This window comes from Capra hircus, chromosome 5, assembly GCF_001704415.2.
Source record: "Capra hircus breed San Clemente chromosome 5, ASM170441v1, whole genome shotgun sequence".
Taxonomy (NCBI): domain Eukaryota; kingdom Metazoa; phylum Chordata; class Mammalia; order Artiodactyla; family Bovidae; genus Capra; species Capra hircus.
The window spans coordinates 104,054,275-104,066,471 of NC_030812.1; the positions used below are offsets into that span (position 1 = coordinate 104,054,275).

At 52.3% G+C, this 12,197-nt stretch overlaps 1 protein-coding gene across 1 annotated transcript; it reads right to left on the reverse strand.

Moving 5' to 3' along the window:
• KCNA5 (potassium voltage-gated channel subfamily A member 5) lies at positions 1,599-4,492 on the reverse strand. Its single transcript, XM_013964275.2, has one exon. The coding sequence runs from the start codon at positions 4,260-4,262 to the stop codon at positions 2,466-2,468; it is 1,797 nt and encodes a 598-aa protein (XP_013819729.2). The 5' UTR covers positions 4,263-4,492; the 3' UTR covers positions 1,599-2,465.

A 12,197-nucleotide genomic window follows, 5' to 3' on the forward strand; every position in this document is an offset into this window, starting at 1 on the left:
CTTGGGGACCCTCCCAGTGCCCCAGGATGGGTACCACTAGCCTCGGGGATGCAACAGGGGACTGAGGTCCCTCTGGAACCACCCGCATCCCCCTCATAAACCTGTGGACAGCGCTCCTCATCCCACACAAAATAGAGACACAACGCTCTCATTCCCGCCCCTCCATCCCCAAGGTTTTGTATAAGCTTGTACCTTTTACCAGACAATCTAAAGAGCCGTTCAATCTCTTTGGACCAATACCGGCCAGGTACCTGGACTCATCCGAAGCCTGGGTGGCCACAGTTCTCTCTTTGTGGCTCAAGCCTAAAGAAAATGGCCTTCAGGGCAAGGGTGGCGCCTTCTCTTTTATCTTCAAGGGACAATGGGACCGAAGGGGTGACCCCATCCCAGCCAGGAGGGGTGCATTAAACCACATTAGTTGGGAAGCCACAGAGGGCTTGGAGGTGAGATGGTGTGGAGGAGAGCTCGGGCAAGAGGCCCTGCTTTTAGGAGGATTGTAAGTTACAAATAAACAGCGTGTCCCTGCTCGCCCTCCTTGATTCCTGCATGTAATGTGAAACAACGGAGCCCCAGGCACAGTCCTTCTGCTTCCTTCTCTGATATGTTCACAGTTCCTGGCTGGAAATGACTCCAGGCAGTCACAGACAGGCTTTTACTCCTGCGTGGGCATCTCGTTTAAATCCACAAACCTCAGACATCAATCTCCTAGATCCTCCTCCTCTCCTCCACCTCCCAGACTTGAATGTGCCCCACAACTAGTCATCAAGCTCATTGAGGTCATGGGGGCCACGTGGTTGTGGACCGCCAGCCCACCCTGGTGAGGATGCCAAACCATCAGTCTTTGGATTGTTCAGCAGAAAAAAAAAAAAAAAACCCGCAGGAATCAGGAACCCCTGGTGGATAGCTAAGCCCAGAGAGAGGTTGCAGCCAGCGTTACACCTGCTGTAATGTTTTGTCAGTATCATCCGATGACAAGGGAACAAAGGGATTTGTTGTGAATTTAGAGATGACTCAGGGCAAGGTAACAATCTGTGGAAATCAGCCCTTAATATGGACAAACAAATCCTTCCAGCCTCTCTCTGCCTTCATCTGCTACAAAGGCAATTCATCCTTCTCTGCTTCACCATGGTTTGGGGCGGGGGGGGGGGCGGCGGGGGGAGAATATAAGAATAAGGTACAGCCTCCTCCCTCTGTGACCAGGGCTACACTTTTTCGGAGAGGTCTCCTGTCCAGGAGAGCCAGGCTTGTTTCTCAGAGCTGAGAATCATGTTAAGTAGGACTTAAAACCTGCAGACAAAGGCTGGGAAACCCAGCCCCAGGAGACAGCAGCAGGGCTTCGGGCAGGAGGGAGGAGGGGAGGATCTGGTCATCGTTTGCCTTTTAACTCCATCCACACACCACGCTGACGGCTGGGTCTAATGCCATCGGGAGTGTCTGTGTTCTAACCACCTGAGACAAACAGAATCCACCCCTTTGTTTTCAAGGCACAGAGGGGGCCCAGCAAAGAGATGTCAATGATCAAACCATGAGCTTTCCAAGCCCTCCTCCACCCCACTCAAGTTTGCTCTGACTCCAGAACCATAAACAGTGAGGGACAGACTATTTTATTTATTTTTTTTAATTTCCAAAGATACATCAGCTGTAGAAAAACTAACCCTTGCTTTAATCGAGTAACATTTTATTTCCTGGGATAAAAATTCAAAAGGATGAATTATCAGAGGTCTTCCTCCTACATCATTAAAATGCTTTTTGAAGAAAGTTACAAGAATTGTTTAAGGCGCACAGAAAAAAGTTAGACTTGCCTTTCTTCCAGAGCATTGCCTGCCTTAGACACGAAGCACAGACACGACATCTCAGGAAAGAGAGAGGCTTACTGACACAGGACCTAGAACGGCCGGACCAGGGTCTCCGGCTGTAATGTAAGTTTCGCAGGAGAACATCATCTCTTCCATAAATACAACATATGTCTTGAAAATATATCCAAAATATCTCCATCTGAACTGCGGTACAAAAATCCACTCTCCAGCCATAAAAATACTATTTCCCCTTATACACAAATATAATCATCTGTAAAGCAAATCTGGAGCACAGGGATGTGAGGAGGGGTTTTACAAAATCCCTGGAGATCTGGGCTATTTAAAGTCATTTTTGTTTGGGTTGTCCCTCTGCTGGATGTAGGAAACTGGCTACAAAGACGTCCATCTCACAGCGCTCACCATTTCAACAGCTCCTGCGTCATGGAATGTGGTAGTTTTTAAAAATAGGCGACCCTTGGGGTCATGGAAAGAAGAGGAAAAATGAGGGGATCAAGGTGGACGGGGAGGCAGGAGGGGAGCAGTGAGAGAAGAGGGGCAGACCCAGGTACCAGGGTGGGCTTGAAATACTCTGTGGTGTCAAGTAGATCCCCAGGGTCAGAAGGCCTCTGCTGTCCCCAGCCCATGGCTAGCTGTCAGCCTGGGACCCCCTTACAAATCTGTCTCCCGGCTTGTGTCCAGGCAGAGGGCATACAGCGATCTCCGCAAATCCACATTGCTCTTGGCCTTGAGGTTACACTTCTCCAGGGAGCAACTGCCCCTTCGAGAGCCATCCGCATTTTCCAAGGACCCTGCCACCTTGCAGAGGGACCCCTTGCTCCAGCTAGCCTTTCGCTGGCCTCCGCCGGCCGGTCCAGTCCCCTGGCTCTGTCCGCCCTGTTCTTCCTTAAGGGCTGCCTGCTCCTCGTGGTCCGTCTCCCGGTGGTAGAAGTAGTTGAAGTTGGAGACGATGACCGGCACGGGCAGGGCGATGGTGAGGACCCCGGCGATGGCACACAGGGAGCCCACGATCTTGCCCCCCACGGTGACGGGCCTCATGTCCCCATAGCCCACTGTAGTCATGGTGACCACCGCCCACCAGAAGGCATCCGGGATGCTGGAGAAATGGGTCTCCTGGTTGTCGGCCTCTGCGAAGTAGACGGCGCTGGAGAAGAGGATGACCCCGATGAAGAGGAAGAAGATGAGCAGGCCCAGCTCCCGCATGGAGGCCTGCAGCGTCTTGCCCAGGATCTGCAGCCCCTTGGAGTGGCGGGACAGCTTGAAGATGCGGAACACGCGGACCAGGCGGATCACTCTGAGGATGGCCAGGGACATGGCCTGCTGCCCGTTCTGGCCGCCCCCGCCCCCCGGCTGCTGCTGCTCCACCAGCTCGGTGCCCAGCGTGATGAAGTAGGGGAAGATGGCCACCACGTCGATGATGTTCATGATGTTCCGAGAGAAGTCGGCCTTGCTGGGGCAGGCGAAGAAGCGCACCAGCAGCTCGAAGGTGAACCAGATGACACAAGTGGTTTCCACGATGAAGAAGGGGTCAGCGAGGGTCCTGGGCAGGAGAGGTGCCACCGTGGGGCCGGAAGGGGGCGCTGCGGCCCCGCTGCCATTGGGCCCCTTGTGGGGTCCCGGGGGCTGGTGGGGGCCCGGGGGATGGCGCAGCAGCTCGCGTTCATCCCGGAACTCGGGCAGCGTCTCCAAGCAGAAGGTGATGATGGAGATGAGGATGACTAGGACCGAGACGATGGCGATGGCCCGTGCGGAGCCCGAGCTCTCCGGGTACTCGAAAATCAGCCACACCTGGCGCTGGAACTCGTTGCGGGGCAGGGGCTTCTCCTCCTCCTTGATGAAGCCCTCGTCCTCCCGGAAGCGCTCCATGGCCTCGTCCCCCAGCTGGTAGAAGCGGATCTCGTCTGCGAACACGTCCAGGGAGACGTTGACTGGCCTGCGAAGCCGGCCCCCCGACTGGTAGTAGTAGAGGATGCCGTCGAAGCTGGGCCGGTTGCGGTCGAAGAAGTACTCGTTCCTCAGCGGGTCGAAGTAGCGCAGGCGCTTGGCCGGGTCCCCCAGGAGCGTGTTGGGGAACTGCGCCAGGGTGCCCAGCTGCGTCTCGAAGCGCAGCCCCGAGATGTTGATGAGGACGCGCTGGTGATGGAGGGACCCCGGGCCCAGCACCTGGTCCCCCGCCACGCCCAGGGCGGGGTCGCCTTCTCCCTCCTCTTCCTCCGGAGGCCGCGGGCTAGCCCGGGGCAGCTCCTGGCGCGGTGGTGGCGCCGGCCGGCCTCCCGGGTCCGCGCCCGTCTCCGCGCCGCTGCGCCTCCTGGGCGCCGGCTGCTTGGGTCCATCGCTGAGCGCGGCCGTCGCGGGACAGCGGAGCTGACCCGCCGTGGTCCGGGCCTCCTCTTCTCCCCTGACGGTCATGGCACCGCCGTTCTCCAGGGGCACCAGGGCGATCTCCATGCCCCGGGGGCGGGGGGCATGCTGCGCCCCTGCGGACCGGTTCCCGCGCCCCCCTCACCCTGCAGGGCGCCCCGCGCCGGACTCCTCTCCCGCCGGCGGCCGGCCCCGCTGTGGGGCGGGCTGGGTGGCTGGCGCGGTCCCCTCGCTGGGTCCTGACGTCAAGAAGCCGCTGCCCTGCGCTCTGCCTCGCTAGGCTCTGGCAGCCGGTTACCAAGCAGCCAAAAGCCGCCTTCCAGCCGAGGCAACCTCCAGCCGCAGGCCCGGCCTCCACCCCGCGTGGCTCCCCGCCTCCCCCTGCCCTCCCCTCCTCCTCCCGCCTCCCCTCGGGGCCCTGAGGCCGCAAGTGTCTCCCTGAGGGCGCAGCTGGGGCCCCCGGGCGAGGGCGGGAGGAGCTGAGCTGGGCGCAGCCTGGGAGGGGAGGGGAGAGGATGGAGGAACAGGTTGTACCGAGAGCGCTGCAACCAACTCCCAGGGCGGCCAGATGAGAATAGTTCTGGATTTCAGTTCACCTGGGAACCCGCTGATTGCCGAGTGGACTCTCAGGAAATGAATCCTCCTGTGTTGAGAGATGCGACTTCAGGATGAGCCGGGGTTCGAGAGAAGGCGGTCCTTTGGAGGAATAACGGTTCTCTCTTCTTTGGGAAAAATTACAAACAGGAGGATGAGAGGCGGAGCTATGGGCCTTGAGAGGAAAAATATATATATATATATATATTTATATATATATATATTTTATATATATATATGGGCTTCCCCGGTGACTCAGAAGGTAAAGACTCTGCCTGCAATGTGGGAGACCTCTGTTCGACCCCTGGGTCAGGAAGATCCCCTGGAGAAGGGAACGGCTACCCACTCCAGTATTCTAGATATGTATGTATCTTCAGAGAGTGGAGAAGCTGTCTCTTCCCATCTCCCTACTTATATTTGCACCAGAAGGTAGCTGACAGAGAATTCACCTCACAGCACCTCCCTGCCCTTGCCCTTGGGAAAGCCCTGATTCCCAGGGCAGACAGGGGTGGTCAGCCAAGCACGCGGAGCCTGGCAGCTCCCCAGGCAGGCAGCTGAGACTGGAGACTGGCTGTCCAGCTTCCTATTCCTACACACACAACCACCGCTCTCTCCACCAATCTCATTTGTAGGAACCAGGAACAGGGAAGGGGAGGAGGGAGAAAGACCTGGGAGAGAGCGGTTCCTGCCGGTGGAAGCTAGGAGCTGGCGGCTGCAAGGAGGCTTGTGTAGGGAGATGGGGTGGGGCACTCCAGGGGAGGGAGCCTGGGAGCCGCAGGGTGGAGAATTCTCAGGAGCAGAATAAAAACCAATACTCACTTTGCTCTTCTGCTATAGCAGGCCCACACTCAGCACTCCACAAATATTGGCTGGTCTAGTCTCTCAGCAACCTATTTTCTCGGTAATATTATTATCCCCACTTTTATAGGTGAGGAAAATGAGACACAGAGAAGTTGATAAACTTGCCTGAGGTCACACAGTAGAAAGTGGCAAAGCTGGGATTTAAACCCAGTCTTGCCTGGAAAATCCCATGGACAGAGGAACCTGGTGGGCTGCAGTCCATGGGGTCGCTCAGAGTCTGGGCACAACTGAGCTACTTCACTTTCACTTTTCACTTTCTTACATTGGAGAAGGAAATGGCAACCCACTCCAATGTTCTTGCCTGGAGAATCCCAGGGACAGAGGAGCCTAGTGGGCTGCCATCTATGGGGTCGGACAGAGTCAGACACCACTGAAGCGACTTAGCAGCAGCAAGCAGACTTGGGGCCCCTATCCTCCCCCACTCCACTCCTCTATAGAAATGTGCGACCCCTTTCCAGGATACAAGGATACAAGGATACGAGTGCTCTCTCCCCCTTACCATCTGACTTAATGACTTTAGTCCCTTCTGCAGGAGGCTGGAGGATGGCTAAGATGACCCCCTAAGTGCTTCTGGGTTAGGAAATCAGGCATTCTGCTCCGACGCAGCCCTGGGCATTAGCATCTGTAGCCAAGAGAGAAATAGCCTTCAAGGCATGTTTTCAAGCCATTCCAGGCACAGCCTCCAGATATTTTTAATCTACCCCAAAATCTCTGTGTTTTGAATGTCTGTTTGATTGTCTGTTTCTGTTTCTGTAGGTTGTTGGGGCTTTTGTATGTAATGTTATAATCTCTTGTTTGTGTAAGCATCGCACACAAAGGATTTTTTGAAAGCTTGATGCTGGGACATGAGTGTGAGTTGGAATAGCAGAGTGTAAACTCACAACCTTGTGTCAGAGTCAGAGGAGTGTGTGTCCACGTGGTTTTGTTAAGTGAACTCGAGGGTGAATATCCATTTGGCATAGACAAACGTTTTCATCGTGTGCAACTCTGCATGTGTGGTGGGCTGTCCTTGCAGATGTGCACAAGTGAGAAAGGGGCATGAAAGTGAAAATGAGTGTGTAAAGGCATCATTGGATATCATCAGAACCTTGCACACCCCTCCCCAGATCTGTGCTGTTTCTGCTCCGTCTGTTTGGGTTCGTTTTTTTTTTTTCTTCTCTGACTCTGAAGTTGCCAGTCGAGATCAGGTCTGCCCTGGGAAGGCTGGAACTGCAGAGCTGGTAGGAGACAGTCTCAGAGACCTTTGGGTCCTCTCTTGTTCACTGACCCACACATCTTATAAATAGAGAGATGCCATGTTGGTTCACACAGGCTCTCCTCAGGCTCCCGAAGGGGAAGAGTTTCTTGGACCTTGTCTTCCAGGGGCCTCAGGGAGACTGTGTCCTGAAGAATAACAGCACCACATAAACAGTCCTAGAAGGGCACAGAAGTCAGGCCTTTAATGTGGCACTTTCTTAAATCTGCTTTCCAGACATTTCCTAGCCTTCATAGGTTTCTTGTAAAATTACCTTCAGATGTCACAGTGTCTGCCATGGAGAATACAGTAGGATTGTCCTTAGAGAAAGAACTTGCTTTTTAGCTTCAAAGGATGCAGTTGGCTGACAGCCCTCAGCTGCTGTCACCTCCTGACTCTGCTTGGTTTCCATCCTCCCGAGGAGCCCCCTGGCAATGACAGAGCCCTGCAGAGTTACAGGGACCTGGCTGGTTCGGTTTCTGCTCAGTGCAGAACTCTGCAAACCTGAAAGAGTCTTTGCTCTTTGCTCTAGAGCTCGCCTGCTGGGTCTGCCAAGACTTTGTATGAAAAACATTGCCATCTGAGAGACTTCCCTGGCGGTCCAGTGGCTAAGACTCTGCACTCCCAATACAGGGGGTCTCGGGCTAGCGCCCACAAGCTACAACTAAAGATCCTGTGTGTCACAACCAAGGCTTGGTGCAGCTAAAGAAATTATAAGTAATAAATAAATAAACAAACAAATGCCGTCTGAGACACCCCATCCAACCTTTCCTCCTCCTCTTTCTTTTCCCAGGTGTCAGAAGAGCATCTTGGTCTGAAGATGTCCCCTTCTGAGTTCTGGAAGTTCTCTTATCTTTCTTTCATTGCCTCCAATCAACCTTCAGCTGATGCTGAAGCTGAAGCTCCAGGACTTTGGCCACCTGATGTGAAGAGCTGACTCATTGGAAAAGACCCTGATCCCGGGAAAGATTGAGGGCAGGAGGAGAAGGGGGCAACAGAGGATGAGATGGTTAGATAGCTTCACTGATTCAATAGACAGGAGTCTGAGCGAACTCTGGGAGGTGGTGAAGGACAGGGAAGCCTGGCGTGCTGCAGTCTTTCTATCGGGTCACAGGGTCAGATATGACTGAGTGACTAACACAGGCACCGATCAGTACAGCGGGCGCAGTTTCAGTCCTTGGCCAGGGAACCAAGATTCTGCATGCCTCAAAGAAAACAAAACAAAATAAATAATAAGTAAATAATGCAAGATTGAGCCCCCGCCCCACAGGCAGGCTTAGACTCAAACAAGCTCCCCTGTGGTGCTGCTGCTCCTGTCCTCAAGTCACAGTTTAAGCAGGATTTCCTCTCAGACAAACCCCAAGGGGTATCTTGCAACACCTACATTATTATCTCCCAGAATGAGACCTCCAGAAGTAAACAAAGGAGGGATCGTGTCTCAATTCATGGGACAGCTCCAGCAGACCACAGCGGGACTCTTAAACGGTGCAGAACCAAGAGAAAAGAACATTAGGAGAGGTAAGGGGTCAAAAAAATAAAAGGAAAACTGGGCTGGAAGAGAGAGAAAAGGGAGAAGATAGGAGAATGAATCTTAAATGCCATGTTTATTAATCCCTTCAAAAATATTCAGTGAGTACCTACTATGTACCAGATGTTGTTCCAGGGTCTGGGAGTATATTGATGACCAAGACAAACTTCTTTTCTCTGGGCAAGGCCAGAGTCTCTGAGCATCTAATTTTACGTTGGTTGTTTAACACAATTGTGAGGAGTACGGCCAGGATGTAGGGGGCGGTGAGAATAGTGGGGAGTCTGACGCCTGCCCTAGGACCCAGGGAAGCTTTCTGAGGTGATGATGAGTAATGCATGCTGTTCCAGGTGGAGGGAAGTGCATGTTCCAAGGTCCTGGGGTGGAAGGGTCAGGGTTGGTTAGAAGAACCGAAAGAGGGCTTCGCTGGTGGCTCAGTGGTAAAGAATCCACCTGCCAACACAGGAGACGCAGGTTCGATCCCTGATCTGGGAAGATCCCACGTGCCATGGAGCACCCACGCCCATGCAACACATTTGTTGGCCCCGTGCTCTGGAGCCTGGGAGCTGCAGCTGCTGAAGCCTGAGCATTCTAGAGCCTGTGCTGCACAACAAGAGAAGCCAGCGCGACGAGGAGCCCAGGCACCGCAACTAGTGAAGACCCAGGACAGTCAAAATAAATACAATTACTCAAAAAAAAGACGAAGAACTGAAAGAAAGTGAACGTAGCTGACATAGGGCTGGGGGGATGTCTGTGAGACTGGGCTGGAGAAGAGGAGGAAGGCAGATCATGAAGTGCTGGCAAGGTCATGATCCCCCAGCAGTATTACACACGAATACTCCTTTCCTGAACACTAAGGCACTTTGTGTGTGTGTCTGCAAAGCATATGTGCCAAGAGGCTTCCATTTTATTTCTCCATTACTTCTTTTAGCCTCTTCTCCCCCTCTACTCTCATCGGAATATATATCTCTATGTCTGTATTTATTTATTTTTGTATGTATGTATCTATCCCATATATAGGTACCACACCATTTATCTTTCTATAGATAGAGATCATAGGTAGGAAGGTATTAATAGATAGGTAGGCTTCCCTGGTGGCTCAGACAGTAAAGAGTCTGCCTGCAATGCAGGAGACCTGGGTTCCATCCCTGGGTGGGGACGATCCCCTAGAGAAGGGAATGGCACCCCACTCCAGTATTCTTGTCTGGAGAATTCCATGGACAGAGGAGCCTGGCAGGCTGTATGGTCCATGGAGTTACAAAGAGTAGGCCAAGACTGAGTGACTAACACTTTCACTTTCAGATAATAGAGAAAGAGATAGCTTGAAATCAGGGACCAAACTCATCTCTAATTTGCCTTGCAACAGCAAACGTGGTACCTTGGCCGTATTGTGAATATCAACTAGTAAGTTTTGAATGTAATCAAACCGAGAGAAAGGAATTCAACTCTGGAGTAGCGAGGAAGGGGAAACTGTGGGCTAGGAATTGAAAGAGGATTTCTGAGATAAGCCAGACACTCCAAGTGGTTGTGGAAATGGAACCTAAGCAGACAGTGGATGGTCAAATATGGGAAGTCCTGAATTAAATCTGCTTTGACCCTTCATTCAGGTTCTTGATTTCTGCATTATCTTCTGCTACACAAACAGCCTCCACTTTGTGGGTTAAAACAAGTTTGTGGCTAGAAGCAATTTAACATTTTGGACTGGGTGCTTTCATTCCTAAATTAGGAGCATGTTTGAGACCTAAAGGTGGTGCAGCTCTGTTTATTATATAAAAATGGACCAAAACAACATGGAGATCTGGATTTCTATCCAGGTCAAGGGAAAAAGCTTCCTCTATTAGACAAAATTTAAAGGGGCAGGAGGGGGCAAAAATAAAATTCTGTCCTAATTAAGTCAGGAGTCTTTCCTATCAAATATAGATTTTTGCCCCTCTACCTTGGAGGAGGTTTTCCCCAGTGGCTCAGTGGTAAAGAATCTTCCTGCAATGCAGGAGCTGCAGGAGACACAGGTTTGATCCCTGGGTCAGGAAGATCCCCTGGAGAAGGGCATGGCACCCCACTCCAGTATTCTTGCCTGGAGAATCCCATGGACAGAGAAGCCTGGTGGGCTACAGTCCATAGGGTCGCAAAGAGCTGGACATGACTGAATCGACTGAGCAACCACAACAACAACTTTGGACGAGATTATAGGCATGAAAACCCTATCAGAAATGTGATGAGAGTTTCCAGTGAAGGGACTCGACAGACACACCCTACAAGTCAGCCAGAGTGCTCCCCATCTGCCAGAGCTCAGCTCAGCCTCTGCCCCTTCCTGCCAAGGGGAAGAGAGCTCTGCTGTGAGGACCGCATCTCTAAAGGAACCCTAGGCACTCTGGCAGGGCTTCTCCAGCACATCCCTGGGCACTGCGGAGAGATTTCCGATTTCTTTTTTAATTTAATGTATTATTTTTGGCTGTGTTGGGTCTTCGTTGCTGCACGGGCCTTTCTCTAGTTGTGGCCAGCAGGGGCTACCCTTCATGGAAGCGGGCTTCTTGCCGTGGCTTCTCTTGTTGGGGAGTACAGGCTCTAGGAGACAAATTCTTCATTAGTTGAGGCCCCCAAGCTCTAGAGCAGAGGCTCAACGGATGTGGCATACCGACTTAGTTGCTCTGCGGCATGTGGCATCTTCCCGGACCAGGGATCGAACTCATGCCTCCTGCATTGGCAGGCAGATTCTTTACCACTGAGCCGCCAGGGAAACCCCTGCCCAAGACTCATTAGTCAGCATCTTTCTAAGGAAACACCAAGGTGTCCAGAGTCTGGGCAGAGGGCTCGGGACTTCTTAGACTGGACCAGGGAAAGTCAAACAGAAGGAAACACGGTTGAAATAAACCAAAGTAACTTCTTAAAAAGTTAGGAGGAAAAGGCGATTGTAAGTCTTGGATAGACTGAGTCTTACTACTGAATGTTATAAAGTATTAATATATGATCCTGTGGTCGTTACTATTAAATAACAGACCTCAGGATATGTAAGCATGCAATAATGAATAATAGAGTATTAATCAGCAAAGCCCTCTCTCACCTAATCCTCTCTCCCAGATGTGTCCCCTTTGCAGATCTGGGGTGAAAAACATCTTAATGAGAGGAGCAGCTGTTCTCCCCCCTCCCCCACCCCACCCACTCCTTTCTCACTTGCCCCTCAATCCAACACCTTGGGGAGGAAATTCTGGAAATGGCCTTTCTTTCCTGTTTGATGGAGCTGCCAAGGCAGAGTCAGGCAAAACACATGTGCAAAACAAGTGAGTTTGTGTCTGTGGGGTGTTCGGTGGGGGCGAGGATGTCTTTGCTGCTTTAAGAGATGAAAGCAGGAGGCCAGGCTGAGGGTTAGAGGAAAGGAGAGATTACGCTGAAATTGACCTAGATCCTGAGAGAAATCACAGAGTCTGTTACAGTGGTTTCCTGTTCAGAGGGATTAAAAAGAGAGACATTCACCATGCAAGGTTCTCATCTGGAGAGTGGCTTTTTCTCTCCCTCCCTCCCTCCCTCCCTCCTGCCCTAATATAATCCAGGAATAAATTCATTAATGGGTCCCAGGCTTTTCAGAGGCCAAAGAGAGAAAGGAGAGTGGCCCAGATGGACAGGGCTTCGAGGTTCAAAGGAGGACTAGCCCTGGTGAGTGAGGGTGTCCGCTCCCTCCGGCTAGAGGGTTAGGAATGCATTAGTGAACGTTGCTCAGTCGTGTCCAACTCTTTGCAACCCATGGACTATACAGTCCATGGGATTCTCCAGGCCAGAATACTGGAGTGGGTAGCCTTTCCCTTCTCCAGGG

Bases quoted from the DNA above. Each gene is read 5' to 3' on its own strand.
- KCNA5 (XM_013964275.2), bottom strand. From the start codon at position 4,262: ATGGAGATCGCCCTGGTGCCCCTGGAGAACGGCGGTGCCATGACCGTC.